The following is a 22,198-nucleotide window of genomic DNA, read 5'->3' on the forward strand; positions in this document are numbered from 1 at the left end:
ACATTTATAGTTTTATAGAAAGCTATTATAATTCCTCAAGTGTTTAAGCAATTATTATTGTTGATATTAAAATCAGCATTTTCTGCTAGATCAATGGTAAGTTTAAAACTGATAATGCTAAAAGTTAGAGTCAATCCTTCTGTCAAACATAGCACAGACAGTGCATTATTTTGTATTTTTCTGGCAAAGGAAATTAGAAATAATTAATGTCAGTGTCTATGTTATAGAAACAGTCGCAAGACTTGATTAATAAAATTTTTATTATAATCATTCATCTTTGTTTCATTACAACATTGTGTGGGTTATAGAACAGTCACAAGACTGTTGATTAATAAAATTTTTTATAATCATTCATCTTTGTTTCATTACAACATTGTGTGGGTTATAGAACAGTCAAGACTGTTGATTAATAAAATTTTTATTATAATCATTCATCTTTGTTTCATTACAACACTGTGTAGGTTATAGAAACAGTCACAAGACTGTTGATTAATAAAATTTTTATTATAATCGTTCATCTTTGTTTCATTACAACATTGTTTCTAACCTACACAGTCACAATACTTGATTAACAAAATTTGTATAATAATCGTTCATCTTTGTTTGATTACAACATTGTGCAGGTTACAGATTAAGTCAGATTATTACAGATTATACAAAATCATGTGATAAAAGTACACTGCTCTATAAACCTAACATTACAGTCTTATTTTCAGTATTGTAAAAAGTTCCATCTGACAATTAAGAAAAAGAATTTGTCATCACCACAGATTTTCATTTCAATTTTCTCTCTTTCATGTTCGTTTTTGTTCATCTGTATCATGAAGTCCACACACCATATTGGCTGGGACAGCTTGGTCTAGAGAATAAATAAATTGGTATTAATGTTTAGGAACGTAATGTTTTAGAAAATTGTTGGTCTTGTGGTATTTTTTTTTTTATGTACTGTTGCCACCATCACTAGTGTTATAATGAATCCTCACAACATTTTGATGCCACTCACTGCTGCTATGTTTTGCACATTGCATCATACTGATACGCTCATGTTGTTTTTCTTTTTATAACACACTGTGAAAAACTGACCAAAAATGTGGGCAAAGTTACTTGTTTTCATAGGGCACTTCTGTAAAAGGTAGTGGGATTATTGAATTGTAGGACACGTATGGAACCTCAATGCGATTTAGTGGGATCACTGAATTGTAGGGTACATATGGAACCTCAATGCGATTTAGTGGGATCACTGAATTGTAGGGTAAATACAGTCATGTGAAAAAATTAGGACACCCTATGAAAGCTTGTGTATTTTTGTACAGGGGTGTCCTAACTTTTTCCTCAGTTAGAATATGCATTTTTGTAGAATTACATTTACAGAAGATTTTCAAAGTCTTTTCTTCAGTTTTAATTGTTTAGTTATATTCCTATATCTCAGTATTGTTAAAATTGAGATTAAATATCTATATATCCAAAAATGTTACAGAAATACACAGGCTTTCATAGGGTGTCCTAACTTTTTCACATGATTGTATGGAACCTCAATGCAATTTAGGGGGATTACTAAATTGTAGGATACATAAGGAGTCTCAGTATTATATAGTAGGATTAGCTTATTGCAGAATACATAGAGCAGAGATGCCAACTATTTCAAATGACTGAGTGTAATGACTTTAGACAGAGCCCTTTATCATTTGTGGCTACTAGTCCTGACCAATGTCTCTAAGGTGTTTATTATTATTATATTATTATTATAACTATTACTTATTACTGCTATAGATTGCTCATTTATGACTGTGTTTTGTGTATTTAATAAATAAATTTAAAAAAAATTCTTTTGAAATTATGTCTTATTTTGTTCAGAGTAACAAACATACTGGTAAAACAACATTGAACATGCACAAACAGTAAGGAAAAAAAGCCTTTGTGTAAGGACTAGTTTGTATCATGTTTATGACACTTATTGTAATAGTTTTGCAGCTGTTGCAGCCTTTGTTTTCATGAGTAAGTCTCTGGATCGTTGGGAATTATAACAACATTGTCCATTTGACTGCATACACATCTTGTGTGTTACAATACTACTCAAAACTGAGGTGCTCAAGTTTGGTCTGAACTTGCTTTTGTTTTTAGTCACTAAACTAAATATCCATTCACTGTCAGCATTAGAATGGAAGATTGTAAGAATTCCAAGCATAACCATACACAGAATATCATACTTCTGGTTGCCATTTCCATCCTTAAGTGTATGTAGACAGCTGAACCCAAAACTTGTCAACATTCAACTGAAGGACAGTTTCTGAGAAAGTATCAATTTGATAGTTCAAATATTGCCCTTTCAACTTGTCAATAGTGTCGTGCTCATGTGTACTGACAAGGACAGGATACCTGTCTGTGAAGTAGTGTGGAGAAGAGAAATCTTTGCTGACTTTCTGTTTTGGATCAGCAACCTCTGCGTGAATCAGAAGTTCATCATTTAGAGGGAAATATTTCATCATGTAACTTGTAGCTGCAATATAGTATTTCTTGACATTGGTGTAGAAGCTGATCAGGCCCAGGTCCTTTTCATATTTAACAATGTATTGCTTGGCAGCATTTCCAATAGAAACTGCCTCATCAGGTTTGCGTAAGGATTCATTGTTGTAGTCAAGTTCAGTGATGTTGCCTTCAAGATATTCTGGCTTGATGTATCTGACAAGTATATTTTTAACTTGTGTAATCAGAGTTCTATGCATAATGTGTATGCAAGGGTCTTCTCTTTGCAATATCAAATTGGCTTGCTCAAATAGAGGAATTGCAGACTAAAGAAAGACAAAATAAGTTCATTTTGTTGTCCAAGAAAACTGTTAACTTATCTAACTTGCTCTGTGCATAACTTTTCTTGGTTACTTTCTTGCTAGCTTTCGTTTTCTTCTCTTTTTTCATTGATTGTCTCTTCTTCAGTTCAAGGTCAGACTGCCTAAACATATATTGAGTTACATCAAACGATTCTTTGTCTGCTTTTGAAGACTGTTGTCTTGTGTCCCTATGTGGCTGGGAGGATATCCTGACTATTAAAGTTTTGTTGCCTGACTGAGCTGCACATTTAGATCCTTTTGAATCTAGTTTTTCCTTTTCACAGTAAAAATACTTCTTCAATGGCTTTCACATGTCCAATATTCCATTGAGGCACACCCCAAGTAATAGCCATCTTGTGTTAACAAGTTGTAGAATTTTTCTTGTTTCTTTGTCATACAATCCTTGAAACTCTTCGAAATGTTGTTTTCTGCTAGCACTTTTGTCCACAAAATGGTAGATATCTATCAATATATCAGAAACTGGGCAAGGCAGTTCTCTGGGCAGCAATATTCATGAGGTGACAGACACAGCCCATGAAGTAAATGCTAGGCTGTCATCTTGAGATGTGTCCCAACACACCTTTACCTATACCAGACATAACTGAGGCATTGTCTGAAGAAAAACTAAGACACTTTTCCCATGGAATTTTCCTCTTTGTCAGTTTGTGGTCCAAAAGCTTGAAAATATTCTCTCCCATTGAAGCTTCTTTCCATTTAACCATTGTCAAAAGAGAACAAACAATTTTTCCAAGCAAAGGGTCAAGATATCGTACAACAACTAGATAGTTTTGAGTCATCCATCTCTGTGGATCCATTTGTGGCTAAACTGTAAACACTGTTAGTATATATGCTTGAAATCATTTTGTCATCTTCACAACCCAACATTTGTACAATGGCTGTAGTTGTGGTTCTAGCACAGCCATATTTTTTTGCTATATCAGAGTCTTGGAACATCTTTTTAATAGATGTCCTGCATGATTGGCTAGAGCTAGGGGTAAATTATGAGCAATGACGACTTGCATGAACATCACTTCTGCATTTATGGTTTCATATTCTGAATTCTTAGTCATAAATGTTGTTTTTGTCTCCACCTCAGCCTTTTGTTAGTGAGATGCCAATTTTGTATGTCTGGAACAATCATTTGTCCCGCCATGCGCCACAGAAAAATCGATGTAACAAACTGTACAAAACACACGACTGTCACGGACTTTTGATGCAACGACCAGATATTTTGTACTATACTCTTTCCTAAATTTTTGATTCACAGTTTTAGTCGTTTTAGATTTGCCAGAAACAAGACAATCTGATGAACGAGGCCTCTCTTTTTTTTCATGTTGTGAATGATTGCATTGGAGTTTCTATGCCGCTTAGAAAACGAGAAATACCCATCTACGATTGGCTGACAAGCACTGATGACGTAACTATGGATTCCCCCATGTACCCAGTATGAAGAACCGCACTCAAACTATTGGTAGACGGAGATACAAATATTTTTTATTATTTAAAGCACAAACATGATTATCGCAAGTAGCCATTTGGACTATGTCTTTTATTTATTATCAAAATTTATTTGCATCTCACTAGAAATTTTCTTTTCACCAAATTTCAAGCCCAGGGGGAACAATTTATCACTTTCAGTGATGACGAGAAACCCACTTGTTGAGAAAATTTATATGCAAAAGCATTTCGTTTGGGCTGAGAAAACACTTTTACATAGAAGCGAACAACGCGTTTCGACCTTCTTCGTGAATCTGACAGGTTGACCAAGAAGGTCGAAACGTTGTTCGCTTTTCTATGTAAAAGTGTTTTCTCAGCCCAAACGAGCCGTTTTTGCATATAAATTTATCACTTTATTTTATAGGCCGATATAATATATAATAATTTGGAAGTTGCAACAAGTGGTCATATTTTTCTGTATGAGCTTATAGTCGTAATGTATACACCAATATGGTAATGATTATGCTCAAATCATTATGGTTGGCATCTCCACATAGAGTACCTCAGCACTGTTTAGTGGGATTAGTTAATTATAGGGTACATTGGTAACCTTAGCATTATATAGTAAGGTTAGTTAATTGTGAGATACATAAGAAACTTCAACACTATTGAGTTAGATTAGTTAATTGTTGGATACTTTGAGAATTTCAGTGCTAATCAGCGACGTTACTGAATTCTAACATTAAAGATGTTTTTATTTAAAATTTTTTTGTGTGGCTCATCACCCATGTAATTATGGATCAGATTTAGTAACTATTAAAGTCTCAGACTCATAGGGAATGTGGTGTGTAAATCATTTAAAACTATTTTGTTCAAATGGTGATACTAGTATTAAACATGTCCATGCATTTTACAAATGTTGCCTTTAAATTCTGAATGAAGAATTTCAGTTAGATGTTTAGGAGCCAATGAAAAGTAAATTAACATTTTAAATGTAGCAAGCTGTTCTGCCTGTCAGACCTGTATGTTATGAGCAGAAATCATTCCCTTTGAATATTATGGTTTAAATCAACTTTTTTTTTTTTTTTTTAAAAGGAACAGTTATTTATTTACCTTTGGTGGATCAACACAAATCAAGACTGATAAAAAGATATTGTTCAGTTCATGTTTTATGCAAAACGGAAGGGAAATAAAACAAGTAATGAAACAAAATGATAAGTACAACATAACTATGCAGGCAACAATTTAATATGTCTGAAATAACACTTATCTGTTCATATCTCCTACAGATATCAACTATAACCATTCTTACAAAATTGCATTCAACTTTATGAAAGCAATAAAAATAGTTTTATTGAAAATTAGTACTTTCACATTTAAACAACATCGAATCATTTAAGAGAATGAACCAGAAACATAGGGTGATTCTTTCTCTTAATGCAAAGTTTAGCATGAGATTAAAGCAACTTACCAATCAGTTTGGGCAAATCTAAATTTAAGTTATTCATGATGCTCACAAACTCGGCCTTTGTCTTGGTGAGTCTTGGATTAAAATTTTTCTCCTCCATGACTGTAGTCACGGTTTGTCCTACAGATAATTTCATGTTTACAGTAACAGTCACAGTATAGGTGAATAGAAATTATTAGATTATCAATATTAACATAGTGATTGGCAGCAATGAGAAATGTTAATAGGAATGTCACTGAGCTGCTGCAATGGAAAATTTTAATCCTTAAGACATCTTAAGATAGTAAAGTTTTTCCAATGACTTTCAGAAATAAATCTTATTGAATCCACAGCATTCCAGCATTTATGAAAACATATCAAGAACCACCAAAATTGTATAACGTAACATTAAAGAACAGGGAACCTTTTGGTGCATCTAGGCTGTCTATCCACTCACCAAATAAAACATTAAAAACTTAAGCTAACCCTTATTATTCATATATTTATCAAGCTTTCTCCTTAACTTCCCTAAATTAACTGCATCTACCACATCTTAAGCAACCTATTTGAAACACTTTTTAAAGAGAATAAACCTATCTTAAGTGAATGCAAGTCTTACCATGAAAGAATTTATGTTTGTGGCTTGTCTTACCATTCTCATTAATAAATGTGGAAAAAAGATGATACATCAACGTTATCAGTTCTCCAAATAATTAAAAAAACAAAAACACCTTTCATTTTGTCAAAAAAAATTTTAACCTCTCCTTGTTAGGTATCCTAGCAGCCTTCCTCTGAACCCTTTCCAATAATTCAGTACCCTCTCTAGGTAAGGAGTACAAGACAAAAAAACAGTACTCCAAATGTGACCTCATAAATGACTGATGCCAAGAAGTTATAACATCTTTACTACTACTCTGACTTAAACTTAAAATCTGATTTGCCTTCCCATGAGTGACAACAAATTGTTTAAATTTCTTAAAGGATTTATCAATCAGAACACAAAGATCTTTTATTTTTGTAACTCTGTAGATACTGTTCCTATCAAAATTATACTAATAGTTCAGCTTGTGATATGCCATGTGCACTACCTTACTTTTATTATAATGGTTATATGCCATTTATTTGCTCAGTCCACCAAATCACCTAAATTATGTTATAAAGCAGTAACATTCTTCTCACAACCAGCAACACCTAAAACTAATATCAGCAAATTTAAATGATCTGTTGACCATTTCTTTATGTCATTTGTGTAAATCAAAGAATAAAAAAGAGAACTGGTACTAAGACTGAGCCCTGAGATACCCTACTTGTGACATTAATTCAGTTTGACTGAATTCCTTTGTAACAACTTTCCACTTTCTTCCATCCTAGTTACTCTTATATCCAATGAGGTAACTTTTTTCCCCCATGTCTAAAAGAGAGAGAACATTTTGTGGCACTTTTTCAAATGTTTTCTTTATATTTAGATACACTAAATTTATATCCATATCCTCATCTACATAAGTAAAGAATTTCAAAAGAATAGTAAGGTATAATTTTCCCTAGTAAAGCCATGTTAGGAATTTAAAAATTTAACTTGGTAAAATGAATTTACAATGCATCTATTATCAGACTTTGGAAAAAAAAAACTTTTCCCATAACTGATGTAAGACTAATAGGCCTATAATTACTGGGACAATTTTTATCACTTCCTGTGAAAATTGTAGTAACATCAACCAAGTTCCAATCTTCTGACAAGTGGTTGCAAGTGACTCACAGATCCGATCCTTAACCTCTATCAAAACACTTAGGTAAATACTATCTGGCCCAGGAAATTTATCATTCTTTCAATATCCAAAATTTTTCTTAAGTTCGGAATTAATGCAGCTACCTTTTGTCCCATCTATCAACTGTTCAGGGTGAGGAATATTGCTAAAATGTTCATTAATAAAAGGAATTGAGTTTTGGACGCTTTGAAATAAATGACCATAACATAATATAGAGGTGAAAGACTTGTTAACTGGAGAAATATACCTGATAAATGGATCAATGTATGTGTTGCCTCCATATAGTAAAAGCTGGTTTTCACTATATTTTGATCTTCATAACAAAGTAAGAAATTGACCATTACCTTTATAATCATGTGCTGGATACAACATGAAGTCTTCTGGTAAGGACAGAATCTGGGAATGTACAGATTCGTACAGTACCTCCGGGCTTCCTGTAAAATTATAACTTCTTATGTATCAAAGGAATGAATACCTGAAAACGAGAAATCTACTTGAAGTAAAAATGTTTTCTGAAGAAGGCTGGTATGGGTACTAGCACTTTAATTAAAATAAAGTACAGAAAAATGTCTCGACCCTCTTATGTCATCTTCAGGTTAACATCTTTGCTTATACTCATATCAACCGTCTTGAGAATACAAATGGAATGATTAAAGCCACAAGACAGAAAAGAAATACCTTTATAACCAGGGTATAACATAGACATACATATCAATTTATATTGTTGTCCATTGTTTTCGGGGCTTATGGATAATAATATGATAAGATCATCCAACGACATCGAAATGAGATAAAGAAAAATTACCTTGCTGAAAATCTGTCCGGCCACACCCTCGTACAAATAGAGCATCTCCCGTGAACGCCATTTGCTGTTCATGACAGACGTATGTCAGACAACCTGATTAAACGATTTGATCGATAGTATATCACTAACAGGAAACAATCATCACATTAAAGTTAGGAAAATCGATATTACTAAGTGGAATATGTCACCTTTTCAGAATAACACAAACAATATCACTATCAAAAGCATGTTATTTATTTTATATAATGCGTATGAGTGAAGAAAAGACATTTTAATGCTAGACATAAAAGAGACTTCATTAAAATAAACCGTTTTTCTTTAATTAAACACTCAAACTTTTACTTCATAACTTCTTAAGGAGCGTTACCCTCAAACGCAAAACTTTTCTAAAGCATTACCGCTGATGTATACCAGAAACAATATCAGTATTTGTATGGAACATGTTACTATTAATAAACACAATACCTATATTTTAGAACGTATTACGGTTAATTAATATCGCCAAAAACACAGATATCTGGAACTTATTGTCGTTAATAAGTAATCTAAATAATATCAAAAACTGTAACACGCAATCTTAAATAAATACCGTCAACAATATTTTTAATTTACCAGTTAAGCCATTTTGTCTTAGAAGTAAGAGCTGTTGGGTTTCTTCGGTTGTTTAGTAAATTAGTCAGCATACTCATTTTGCAAGAAACTTTATTGGTGACCTAGGTACTGTTAGTATCGAAGCATTTACTTATTAAGTTAGGCCTATATGTAAAAGTGGTTGTAGCAAACGTTATGGCTGAACTAAATTAATTTGTTTTTCTTCACTTGAATTGAAATTATCAATAACTTTCACACTTCAACACCCTCTCCCTCCAAAAACGTACAACAGAACACGTCACAACTATTTTGATGAAAATAAAAACAGAAGTTTGATTAAATGTTAACCCGATCAAGAAATAAAATCGAAACCTTTCTAGAAATGAAGAAATAATTAAGATATAGCAAGGAAGAAAATTAAAAGAAGACCAAAAAGAGAGGAATAAGTTAAATGAATGAGATATACAATTAAGACATAGAAAATGAAACGAAATTGAAAAAAAGATCAAAGGCTTTGAGGTAGAATTTAAAAGAAAAGTAAAAGTAAGAGATAAGATATTTAAAGAAAAATTAAGAACAAAAACAAATCTGATTGCAGAAGCTGTTGGGTATGTGGAGAAGGATTACACCGATAATACTGAAGAAGTACATAAAGACTATAATAAAAAGAAGTAAATGAGGGAGAAAATAATATCAGTGACAGAAAAAGAAACGATATTTGCTTGTTTTGGAATTTCGCACAAAGCTACTCGAGGGCTATCTGTGGTAGCCGTCCCTAATTTAGCAGTGTAAGACTAGAGGGAAGGCAGCTAGTCATCACCACCCACCGTCAACTCTTGGGCTACTCTTTTACCAACGAATAGTGGGATTGACCGTCACATTATACACTCCCACGGCTGGGAGTGCGAGCATGTTTAGCGCGACGCGGGCGCGAATCCGCGACCCTCGGATTACGAGTCGCACGCCTTACGCGCTTGGCCATGCCAGGCCACGATATTTGCAAAGATTAAACCAATCTTGCTTCTTCCTGCATTCGCCCAAGAATTTCAACTTATTTGGGTTCTAATCCCAGTCATACCAAACATGCTTGCCCTTTTAGCCGTGGAGGCGTTATAATGTTACAGCTAATCCCATTATATGTTGGTAAAAGAGTAACCCAACAGTTGGTGGTGGGTGGCAATGACTAGTTGCCTTCCCTCTAGTCTTACACTCTTAAATTAGGGACGGCTGACACAGATAGCCCTCGTGTAGTTTTGCGCAAAATTCAGAAAAAACAAACGTACAGACAATTTAACTTATTTGGCTTACACCTTTAACTGCTATTACTTTGCTGACAGTGGCTGTAAGACCTTCCAATTATATTACTAGTAAATCTAGCTCCAGAATTTAACTGGTCAGTTTAACAATAACACTCATCAAAAAATATATGATGGAGTGGTGTCATAAGAGGTATAACGGGCCCAGTTCGAAATAGTTTCCAGAGTGAACAGATTGTGTAGTGAACAACAAGCTATTCACTATACTACTCATTTAAGATAACTAACTTTAACAACATTACGTAACCTTCCACCTGAAAGCCATGACAACTATCAAGCACTGGTAGCTGTTTTATCTAACAGGAGTGATACGCAGAAGGAAGGATCCAAAGTAGTTTCAGAGAAAATACAAAGGAATAAAGGAATAAACATACAGAAGATTTGCCCAATTATTTAAGTCGAAAGTTTCACGCGGAATGATTTGTTAATTAGTACATTACCAATTTAGATGTTAAAACAGACAAAGATATGTGAATTACATCTATATCCTTACAGGAATTTCTACAATTTAATTCATTAAAATTGTTGATAAAACTAAAGGCGTCATTTAAAAATTATAATGCCATCGTATTGGATTGTATTGAAACGCTAAATCAAGTTGATAATAGTCTAAAAGACCAAAAATGATTAGTTAGACTAGTTACACAATATGGAAGAAATAAATCATAATACGTTGGTATTTAAGGTGTAACTTGAAAGGACATGTTTTTAAGAACTGTGGATAAAAGAATGTAGGGAATAACAACCCAGGTTTTAGTAAAAAGGAACTGTAGCAGATGAAGAAGACTTGATCATTATAGGCAAGGATGTGAAGACTCAATGGCTGTTAATACATATTAGAGACAATAAATTAAGGATGGATCTTCAAACATACTAAGACTAAAGGAACAATAACGAGCCAACTATAAATCAGGAAACAGGAATTAGCAGGACTTATGGGACAAAGTGTAGCTGGGAATACCCCATCTGCTTCAAATGAGATAAGAAGTTCATTATTTAAAGAAGCCAGTCCACACGTTCATAGATTTATTGATACGAAACCTTGCACTGATTAATACTGATTCTGCAGCTTCAAAAGTTCAATTCTATTTGATTAAAGAAAGATGAGTAATTGCTTCCAGTAAGTACGAAAGCGCATGAATCGATGAAAAGAGGAAATAGACATAAAGTATCAAGAAGAGGTAAGTTAGGAGTCACCCCTTACCCTTTCAACATTTCAGGTTATCTAAGTAATTAGCATTGAGAAAGAGTGCATACCAGGAAATGACTTTATGCAAACACATGGATGCAAAGTTAGGCTAGGTTCCAATAACTTCACAACCTAGGACCAAGAAATTCCTGTACATGTAAAGGACTACAACAGAGACGTAACTTCTAATGGTAAATAGTTGGGTAGTTATTGTACTACTACTAAATGAAACACACATATCGGACTAATAAAAGTAAATTTACATTTCATGATCTGGATTAATGCTTGTGAGAACTGTCACATATCTGAATAATAAGTGTCATCTTTACGGCCATAAACACAATGAACAGTAGAAGTCGAGTTTTCTAGTTAAGACAATAGAAGATGTGAAGCTACACAGGTAATATTTTCACATCAGGAATAGTCATTTTGAGATAAGATGTAAAAAGTGTGATATCAAATCTTGACAAAATGACAACTTTCCACCGCACTACAAAAGTTGTGTGACCAGAGTTGTGGAGTGTTTTACAACCAATCAATGCCAGAACCGTCTTGCGTTGCTTGTGGAATACCAAGATACATTATCCAGAGCATATACAAAACTTGCATCGTGATTTATTACATATATGCGTAAAACGTGAGCGTGTTCGAGAGTGTAAATATCCATGTGAACATGCATACATATTTAATATAGGCAAACATATCCAAGTTTTATAATTATACTGCATAACAGTTAAGCAGTAATTAGAAAGGCAAAATCGAGGCTAGGAAACAATGTCAATCACTCTTCAACTAGCCGTAGCTAAAGGGGTAAGTCTTGGGGCTTATAAAATTAAAACATGGGTTTTTATCCATGCGGCAAAGAGAGCACAGATAGTTTGTGGTCTTTAACTTTTTGCTAAACGAAAGACAAATAAATACAAAAATAAGAGAATATCTACACTGTTTGTTTTGCCCCTTCAGTGGAAAGTATTTCAATCGAATACTTTAAATGATAAAACCCAGGATTAGATAATAGTGGTGGGCACAGTACAGACAGCCCACTATTTATCTTTGTGCTTAAAAATGAAAGAAACAGTGACTTTCTCTCAGTTAAGTATTATTAAAGTGAAACACTACATGGACGATAGTGAAACATCACATGGATTATAGTGAAACACTACATGGACTACAGCGAAAACATAAATAAAACTACAAACCAGTCATAGTAACAATTCTATTATAGGTCAAGTGTGTTTTTAGGTTGGACTGATTTCTGAGAGTCAAAAATAAGTTTTAGAAAGCCATTGCTCGACGAATTAGTATTAAATAGAGAGTGTCTCATTGTCCGTGCTCATAAGCAGAGCTCACTATTAACATTTATTTAATATTTGCCAAATTTCATGCTATTAGCTTTTTGCATACACATATTGATATTTGCATACCATTTCCTCTTGATCTGTATAGTCATCCATATATTTATATATATTATTTTATCTGAAAAAAATAGAAAACCTATCAATTATACTCAATAGAATGGCCACAAGCACGGACTTTTGAGATACACTCAATATTAATTTCCTATTCACAACCTTAGAACGGTAACAGGAAATTAACAAGCAGGTCACGCATTTTGATGTGTAGTAGAAATAACTCACAATTTATTTACTTCTGTTTTCAACAGACTGATTGATAGACCATACCATGAGTGTGTCCTGGAGTACTTCTGACTTCCAACTCATGTCTACCTATCTTTATCTTTTGACCATGCTCTACGTGAATGTCAGCCTTAGCATTGGTTACCTTGGAGATAACACTTTGACAGAAAGGAATTCTCTGTTTTATCTTCCCAGTGCCAGTAATATGGTCAGCGTGTACATGAGTATTAGCTGTTCGAATAAAGAAATATATTGTTAAGAAACAGTCGTTTTGGAAGAGTAAAGTTAAAAAATACAATGTTAAAAATACAATGTTAAAAATACAATGTTAAAAAATACAATGTTAAAAATACAATGTTAAAAAATACAATGTTAAAAAATACAATGTTAAAAATACAGCAATTTTTATTAAACTGGAATTAAAAAGAAAGTTGTAATTAGGAAAATGAGTTTAAGTCCTAGTTTTTAAATCCAGAATATGAGAGATTAATTGGAACGACTCACCAGCATAGACAAGTTTAAGTCCTAGTTCCTCCACCAATTTGACGTCTCTGTCAACTAGTTCCAGGACTGGGTCAATTAAAATAGCCTCTTTGGAGGTCTTGTCAGCCAACAGGTAGGTGTATGTACAGCTGGTTCGATCGAACAGCTGAGAAGATACAAACACGTTTTATAGACGTCTTTGATTCTCTTGATCGAGATTTGAATATTATGTTAAACTTAGTTTCTTATAATATGAAATACTGGAACGATCACCTTTTCTACTTTTACTGGCCTACAATTTTTATGTGGTTAAATTTAAACATTTTTCACATTTTTAGTTAACATTATTACTGGTAATGAACGTATTTTTCACTTGACTTTTATAAATTTAATATTTTGCTTCATGACATTTGAAAATTCTCCTGTTTATTGTAAAGACTAGTATGATTTTTATGGAAATCGCAACGTTACTTAGCTAAATCCTTTTAAAAATAACTATATATTAAACCATAACGTAGTGCCTATTATTTAAAATTTATACCAGTTTCTCATTGATTTGTTTTATCTGAATTGTTGTAAATCTGTAAATCTGTTAAAGTTGAACATGCTGAGATTTAATAGAATTACGACCGAAAATATCGATAAAAAATAGAGTATCTAACTGATGAGTCAATGCATTCTAGTGGTTACAAGGTTTTCTTCGTGACATTGTATGCAACTACTTACATTACTTACTGGGTAAATGTTTGTTTTATTCTATGTAGATAGTCTGTATTGATAAGAGCTTACTGCTACAATAATAGGCAAGCACACAATAATGTAGAATCTAACATGTTCAACCATCAATAAAATTATTCCTTATGCTTGTAAATCATTGTTTATCTTCCTTTTATTATGGGTCCGACATGGCCTTTTTTATCTTCTGTAGATAATATATTTCCACCCATGGGTGGGAAGGTGTGACTGTTGCGTAAGAATGTGAACAGCTAGTGTCCTTCAACGGTAAGCCAGATAATATTTCTAGACAATAACCTAATTTATGTCAAATGAAAATGACTAGTCATGTGGGTAAATTTGGAATGTTATATATAAACTTTCTGTAATAGATCATGGATAAGTACATGTTCTTGTTTCTGAGGGAAGAAAGCCAGTTAATTAATTCATGGATCCGGTGAACAGTGACCAATATAGCATCAAGAAATCAAGTACACAAACAGATTTGTGTATATGATCGCATAGGATCATTGCGATATAACGTTTGATGTGTCTGAGTTTTACTCATAGGATCATTGCGATATAGCTGAAGTTCTTGAATTTAGTTTATTTTACTAAAACTTAGCACACTATTCTACCAATAAATATTTCTCGCAAGTTGATGTTAGACTTTTGGTCCTCAGTGTTCAGTTAGAGCCATCCCTTACAATTTGCGACAAAGAAATATCAACAAGAGGTAAGGCAGTCAGTCAGAACCAGTCAGTTTGCACAAATTCGAACCAAATATCACGACAGACTTCCCTTTTACAATACACTAACAACTCCTCAGCACCATAGTGTCATAAAATCTTTCAATCGACAACACCGATCAGTGAGCTATTGGATGATTGCCCAAGCCAATGAACTGCTACTAGAAACTTATAAAATCACATTTGGAAGTCTAATGATATCAAAGTTTTTTTAACTTCAACATTAATATTAATAAAGATATCTGCATATACGTTTTTCTGACTTCAAACACACGCCTCTGAATGGATAGAATGCTAAAGTGGCTGCTAGTAGATTTGTTAATAAGTTATGGAATACAAACTAAGATTGTGTGACTTAAAAAAATGTATTGAGGTCCTATAGTGTCTGTGAAGGTGAAAGGCTCATTTGAAATGAAGACTGCTGTAATGTAAGGGTATATCCTGTCGCCATGTATGTTGTACACTGTTCTGGTATGTGTGATATGCAGACAGTGTAGCTAGTCTTGTTACTAGGCTTAGTATGATTTGAAATATTTTGACTAAAAGTAAATTGTCAGATACAAAAAAGAATGAAAGGGTACGAGGAATAGTTTATATATATATATGAAAGACTGGAAGTTGGGAATGATATTACTGAGGAAATTAACAGTTTTGTGTGCTTTAGAAATGAAACAGAAGACAAAGATGGTAACAAGAAAGATAGAAAATGACAGCAGGAGTGAGGCTTAACAGCTTGAGTCAAGTAATGAGGAAGCAAAGAGATGTCAGCGTAAAGATCAAGGTCAGAATGTTGCAGTAACACCAGAGGTACTGTATGAGGTAAAAGCTGGATTAACCAGCAGGAACAGTAACTGATAATGTAAAAGTTTATTTACATTATCTGTGTGAATTTAAGCTACTTAGGTAGCTTGTTTGGAGCATAATAAGGCCTACCTTCCAATGGTAAGTGTTCAATACTTATTTTAGAAATAAGTTGGCAACAGAGCATAGCAAAATATGAGGTACAAAAAATGACTAGAGGAAGACTGGCAGTGCAGCGGCATTTGACTCAGGTGATATTTATGGAAGAACAAATGTTGAGGAAAAAGTGTGAAAAAAATGACAACGACACGAAGAAAGACCAAGAAAAAGGCCAAGAAAGAAGATGGAAGGATGGTGTGAGGTAGATGGCGAGGAAAAAAATAATTCGAAGAAATCAAGAAGACCAGCTACAAGACAGAGTACAGTGGAGGATGCAGTGTCGAAACGGTGGACGTGTATGCTTTATTGGCTGGTGGAATACCACTAAACAATATAGTAGGATTGTTAATAAAGTTTAGTGGATCAGTGCATCATATCTCACAAACATCATGGCATAGGAAAGTAAAATCACACAGGGGTGCTAAAGGTGTCGTATTGATGCAAATTCTTCAGACTTTGCATGTTGCCACTAGATGTGCCACAATGAGTTAATGTCTGATCGTTTGCAATAACTGTTCAAAACATGCTTCTCCGTAAGCTAGAATGTATTGCATCTACACGGAACTAGACTTGCAGCAACAGTGTATATCTCCTCTGATGTCTGGAACAGTGCAAAGATTATCAGAGTATATACGTGATTTCAGGTCTGGTTAACTTATATAAAAAACGTGAGGAGAAATTATGCTGTCCTGAAAGTGGTCTAGAAAGACGTGTTTTACCTGGTTACTGCTATGTGAAAAACTCCTGTATGAAAACCATAGTGTGTATTACACTTTGTTTCTGTAACATGGAAATCACATTGGATGTGAGTAGGCCAACGACTTTCAGCTTTTTCCACAACTGCAATACAAAATCAATGGTTAAATCCATCGTTTTGAGAACTTGATGAAGATAAAGCTTCTAAGGAAACATTCACAAAATTGACCAAAGATGTTTGTTCAGTGCTAGCCGTCCCTAACTTAGGTAGCTAGTCATTACCACCTACCGCCAACTCTTTCATCAACGAAAAGTGGGATTGACTGTCACATTATAGCACTCCCACGGCATGTTTGATGGACGGAGATTTGAACTCGTGATCATGAGCTCGCGAGTTGGGAGCTCTTATCACTTGCCCATTCCGGGCTTGATTAAAAGCCTTGTGAACAGTTAAACTAGGCAAATCCACACAACAAGTGACACAAAGTGCACTGATGCACAAAAGTACAGTTGTGATGGCCTATTCTGCTACAGCATAGCTAACGTGGGTTTCATTATATGTCGGTGCTTTGTTTATACTTGGCTTATTACAAGTGCAATCTTTTTCTTGCAACGTTTTCAGGAACTTACACACAACAACGTTGGAAAAATCCATCTGTGAAATTATTTCGTAAGTTAATTTTTCTACATACTTGGTTTATGTTCATCGAATGAACTGTACTGGGGTCAACAGGTACATTTATACTCGTGGGAAATATTAGGTGTCTTTGTTTGTAACATTTGACAAATGGTGGAATTGACATCTGCATGACACTCGTTACTCATGTGCAATTTCATGTGTAAGTTATGCTATACAGTTTGTGAGATATGAATGAATTTGAACATTTTGTGCAAAGCTACACAAGGGCCATCTGCGCTAGCCGTTCCTAATTTAGCAGTGTAACACTAGAGGGAAGGCATCTAGTAATCACCACCCACCGTCAACTCTTGGGCTATTCTTTTATCAACGAATAGTGGGTTTGACCGTCACATTATAATACCCCCATGGCTGAAAGGGCGAACATGTTTGGTGTGGCGGGGATTCGAACCCGCGACTCTTAGATTACGAGTTCGAATGCTTTAATCACCTGGACATGCCGGACTTTCATAAAGTGCTCATCTGTGCAGTTTTCTTTGTAATCACTTTGTATAAAAACCTCACCTAGCCACATCACTCTTTACATCTGAAGTTGAATGTTTCTAGCGTTTTTCATCATTCTACCTAAATTTTGGTTATACAAGGGATTTATTACATTAGTTTGTATTTATATTTTTACTTGTTACTTTTTAATTTAAGTTAATTTTAAAGCTATTCTAAATAAGTTTTGTTTTGCAAAGCGCAAAATGGGTTATCTGTGGTGTACCCACCACATGTATCGAAACTCGAGTTACAGTGTCATAAGCCTACCGATATCTGCTGAGCTAGTAAAAGAGAGAGGGAAGGATTTAAATGCGAATAAACTGTTGACGTAGCGCTAAACCAGTTGATTTCACATCGAATGTTTTGTTACTTGTCTGTGATACTTCACAATCCACGTAGCTTTGTAGATTAGATAAAGGTTATGAAATCGAAGTTGCTGTCTTAAAACATATCGCACTGAAATATATGCAGGTGATATCACTGGATACAGTAATCAGTTTTATAAATAAATACAGTTCATACACAGTACTCGGTTTTATAAAAAATCCCTACTTTTTATTTTACCTTTTCACAGGTCTGTTCTGCCGTCGGGGATAAAATGGCCACGTTTACCATCATGACACAGCAAAATTCTTTCACGTATATGAGTTCAGGTGTGACACCTGATTTGAGAGTCTGTTATGACGTACATATTAAACGATCAACATCAGTTGTCAGTTTCTGTGAGTTAATTATGGGATTTGTTTTTACAAAATGTAGTTACTGTTGCGAAGAAAAACATGAGAAACTATAAAGATATTAAATGAAAAATATGTGTACTTAGTGTCAAGGACTACATGTACTTGAACTTCCTTGAAATTTGATAGTTATCTAGCCGTTTTCAGCAATAAGACAGTCACGTACACCAGCATGATTCAGCGAAAGTATCACGTAACTAAGTATTTTTATTATTATTATACAACATCCCTTAAAATCGTTACGATTCTCTGTTAAACAGTTAATATTACTTATCTGTTTTGGAAAGTTTTTACGATAACTAGGAATATGTTCTTATTAATAATTATCTTACATACAACAGGTAGAACTATATTTTAACATTACGTTATTTAGATCAGAAAATACGAACATTAACCGTTGAAAATGTTACTGTATGACGTTTCCCATTCTTACATTTTTACGATACAGTCAAGCAGAGGAGAAACAGAACTAGAGCGACGCGGTATTAGGAAAGAGAGTTTTACAAAAAAATCAGCAGAGAGACGATTAACTAATATACTTCCTGAAACTAATATAACAAACTTCAATACGTTTGGTGTACATGAACTTTTTAAACACAGAAACAAGGAAAACTTTCCTTTAAAAATATTATGTTCGAAAATATCAAGAAAGCTCCTTTTGATGTCTCTCTTTTCTTTGTGATGTCATCTTATAATGCTTATATGACATGTAAACACAAGAGGCAACGAAATGACATGTCTGGTACATTACTTTTATATGAAAGATAAATCACACGCGCGTGGCCAGGTGGTTAAGACGTTCGACTCGTAATCCGAGGATGGCAGGTTCGAATCCCCGTAACACCAAACATGTTCGCCCTTTCAGCCGTGGAGGCGTTATAATGTGACTGTCAATCCCACTATTCGTTAGCAAAAGAGAAGCCCAAGAGTTGGCGGTGGGTGGCAATGACTAACTGCCTTCCCTCTAGTCTAACACTGCTAAATTAGAGACGGCTATCGCAGACAGCTCTCCTGGAGCTTTGCGTGAAATTCAAGTGACACATGAGGAGGGTCTAGCTGAGTGTGACTGGTGTTTTATTGTTCAATTCCTGGTAAGCGGTACATGTATACAGACGCGCTAGCTGATAAAAGCCAGAATAGAAGTATAAACTTTACGATAAACAAAATATCATGTTTAACATCTTTTAATTGTTTGAACTGAAGTAAGTAAATGTTTGAAATATATATTAAGTGCGCCACGAGTTGATTCTACTCTGAAGCAGATCTCTAAGTTATTGTAACAATTAAAGAACTTTAAATAGTGTATTAATCCCACAGGCTATTACAAAAAACATTAAACAAGAGTTGCCGCTTTCTTTCAATTGCTCGACACTTAATTGAAGTTTGTTTAAGTAAAGTAATATCTATATATTATTGTTATTGTAGGAAGTCCATGTTCATAAAACTACTGTATGGCAATGACCACTCTGGCTTAAGCATGTTAACCGCAAAATTGTTTTTAGTACTTGAAAAGATAAAGTAATAAATTATGTTTGTTTGTCAGTTTTAGGCCTGGCATGGCCAAGCGCGTAAGGCGAGCGACTCGTAATCCGAGAATCGCAGATTCGAATCCCCGTCGCGCTAAACATGCTCGCCCTCCCAGCGGTGGGGGCGTATAATGTGACGGTCAATCCCACTATTCGTTGGCAAAAGAGTAGCCCAAGAGTTGGCGGTGGGTGGTGATGACTAGCTGCCTTCCCTCTAGTCTTACACTGCTAAATTAGGGACGGCTAGCACAGATAGCCCTCGAGTAGCTTTGTGCGAAATTCCAAAACAAATTCCAAACAAGTTTGTCTGTTTTAATTTCGCGCAAAGCTACTCGAGGTCTAGCTGCGTGAGCCGTCCCTAATTAAATGTAATTCTCTTTACCATAACATTTGTCGAAATCAAATTTTAAATGATTCCGAAATAATATTAACTATCATATCAGTTAAATACATAAAATTAAAATATTGTGGGTGACGCTCTTTTTAAATGACAATATCAGCCATTTTATGAAGGCTGGACGGACTGCTTGTTATACATTGTAAATAATTTGTTGAATGATCGTCTTGTAAACAATGTTTGTTTTTTATATGAATTTCGCGCAAAGCTACACGAGGGCTATCTGCGCTAGCTGTCCCTAATTTTGCAGTGTAAGATTAGAGGGAAGGCAGCTAGTCATCATCACTCACCGCCAACTGTTGGGCTACTCTTTTACCAACGAATAGTGGGATTGACCTTCACATTATAAAGCCCCAAAGACTGAAAGGGCGAGCATGTTTGGTACGACGGGGATTCGAACTCGCAACCCTCGGATTACGAGTCGAACGTCTTAACCCACCTGGCCATACTGGACATACAAATAACACAAAAACAAAATACAGCCTATTAATAAAACTAATAAATATATTTTGTCACTACCTGGGTTATAGCTGGGCTTAATGCTGTGATTGTCTGATTAAAAACCTTCTCTGAATGTACACCTTTGAAGTTTAAATTAACCAGTCACATTTTATTTGTTAATCTCCCGCCGAACATGATTTTTAAAATAAAATAAATAAATAAATAAATTTTAAACATTTATGATGTGAAAATTTTCTTAACTTATGTCGTGAACTTGACTATCAAAAGTGTTCTTTCCTACCTGACGAAACAAAAAATCTTCTGTCGTCATCAGAGAAGTAGTTAGAGCTCTCAATGATGATGTTGTCCAACGAGAGGTTGAATGTTTAACCCAGTAATCTGGAGTTTTTAAAGCCTGTAACGAGCGATAAATAAACCTAGTGACGATTGCCATGTTTTTACAGTCAGAACGGCGATAGAAGTGTAACCTGAAACTTCGTGGGAAGGACAATGTATATGTGGTGTTTTATTATAAACGTAGATAAAGTCCTTAATTACACACGACTAAAGGAGCAACGAATAATCTACAATGAAACACTGAACCTTATTTTTTTATACTAACACCAAGCGGGTTTTTAGGAATGCTTCCAACTTTTGGCTGCTAGCCAGATAAAATTTATTACTATAATTAATATGTTATTCAAAAATAATTGATGGCACGTCATGGCCAGGTGCGTTAAAGCGTGCGACTCGTAATCTTAGGGTCGCGGGTTCGAATCCTGTCGCACCAAACATGCTCGCCCTTTCAGCAGTGGGGGCGTTATAATGTGATTTCAACAAGTAAAATCGGTATCTTTGTCCAGTTGAGAGTTTCATATCATGACCTTTGTTCTTTCATAACATTGATTAATATTGAATTTAAATACCGTTAAGCCGACCAGCTAAGAATATGCCAGTGCTATTTCTATTAACCAGAGTGGTATAGGCTACTGCAATAGCCATTTGAATAGAATAAACATTATATTTTGTTTGTTTTGAATTCTGTCTAAAGCTACATGATGGCTATCTGCACTAGCTGTCTCTAATTTTGAAGTGATAGATTAGAAAGACGACAGCGAGTCAGCTCCACTATTCAATAACTTTTTAGCTGCTCTTTACCCTTGAATAGTGGAAATACACTCTAATTTACTTCCTCAACATGTTCGGCGACGGGAATCGAGTCTACGACCCTTCACTTGTGAGTTGAGTGCCCTAACAGCTACTTACTATAGAGTACAAGAAAACACAAGGCAATCTCCAATA

At 34.6% G+C, this 22,198-nt stretch overlaps 2 protein-coding genes across 4 annotated transcripts; both read right to left on the reverse strand.

Moving 5' to 3' along the window:
• Positions 1-487: 487 nt before the first annotated feature.
• LOC143230969 (persulfide dioxygenase ETHE1, mitochondrial-like) lies at positions 488-21,470 on the reverse strand. 3 transcript variants are annotated; one of them, XM_076465324.1, is made up of 7 exons: positions 21,198-21,463; positions 13,518-13,662; positions 13,059-13,244; positions 8,281-8,373; positions 7,820-7,909; positions 5,734-5,850; positions 488-859 (listed from the first exon to the last, which is right to left on the reverse strand). In XM_076465324.1, the coding sequence occupies exons 1-7, from the start codon at positions 21,348-21,350 to the stop codon at positions 795-797; spliced, it is 849 nt and encodes a 282-aa protein (XP_076321439.1). In that variant the 5' UTR covers positions 21,351-21,463; the 3' UTR covers positions 488-794. The 3 variants fall into 3 exon arrangements, with proteins under 3 accessions (XP_076321439.1, XP_076321440.1, XP_076321441.1); XM_076465325.1 differs by lacking the exon at positions 21,198-21,463 and adding an exon at positions 18,360-18,500; XM_076465326.1 differs by lacking the exon at positions 5,734-5,850 and having other exon boundaries at positions 21,198-21,470.
• LOC143230972 (uncharacterized) lies at positions 866-4,524 on the reverse strand. Its single transcript, XM_076465329.1, has 2 exons — positions 1,218-4,524; positions 866-1,169 (listed from the first exon to the last, which is right to left on the reverse strand). Exon 1 carries the CDS (start codon positions 2,721-2,723, stop codon positions 2,229-2,231), a length of 495 nt encoding a protein of 164 aa, XP_076321444.1. The 5' UTR covers positions 2,724-4,524; the 3' UTR covers positions 866-1,169; positions 1,218-2,228.
• Positions 21,471-22,198: the final 728 nt, after the last annotated feature.

This window comes from Tachypleus tridentatus, chromosome 10 (assembly GCF_004210375.1).
Source record: "Tachypleus tridentatus isolate NWPU-2018 chromosome 10, ASM421037v1, whole genome shotgun sequence".
In the NCBI taxonomy this organism is placed as follows: Eukaryota; Metazoa; Arthropoda; class Merostomata; order Xiphosura; family Limulidae; genus Tachypleus; species Tachypleus tridentatus.

Coding starts and splice junctions, on each gene's coding strand:
- LOC143230969 (XM_076465324.1), bottom strand. CDS start 21,350: ATGGCAATCGTCACTAGGTTTATTTATCGCTCGTTACAGGCTTTAAAA. Junction 13,663..21,197: donor AAGATTTTTTGTTTCGTCAG/GTAGGAAAGAAC, acceptor GTATCTTCTCAG/CTGTTCGATCGAACCAGCTG. Junction 8,374..13,058: donor TACTCCAGGACACACTCATG/GTATGGTCTATC, acceptor TCGTTTAATCAG/GTTGTCTGACATACGTCTGT.
- LOC143230972 (XM_076465329.1), bottom strand. CDS start 2,723: ATGCATAGAACTCTGATTACACAAGTTAAAAATATACTTGTCAGATAC.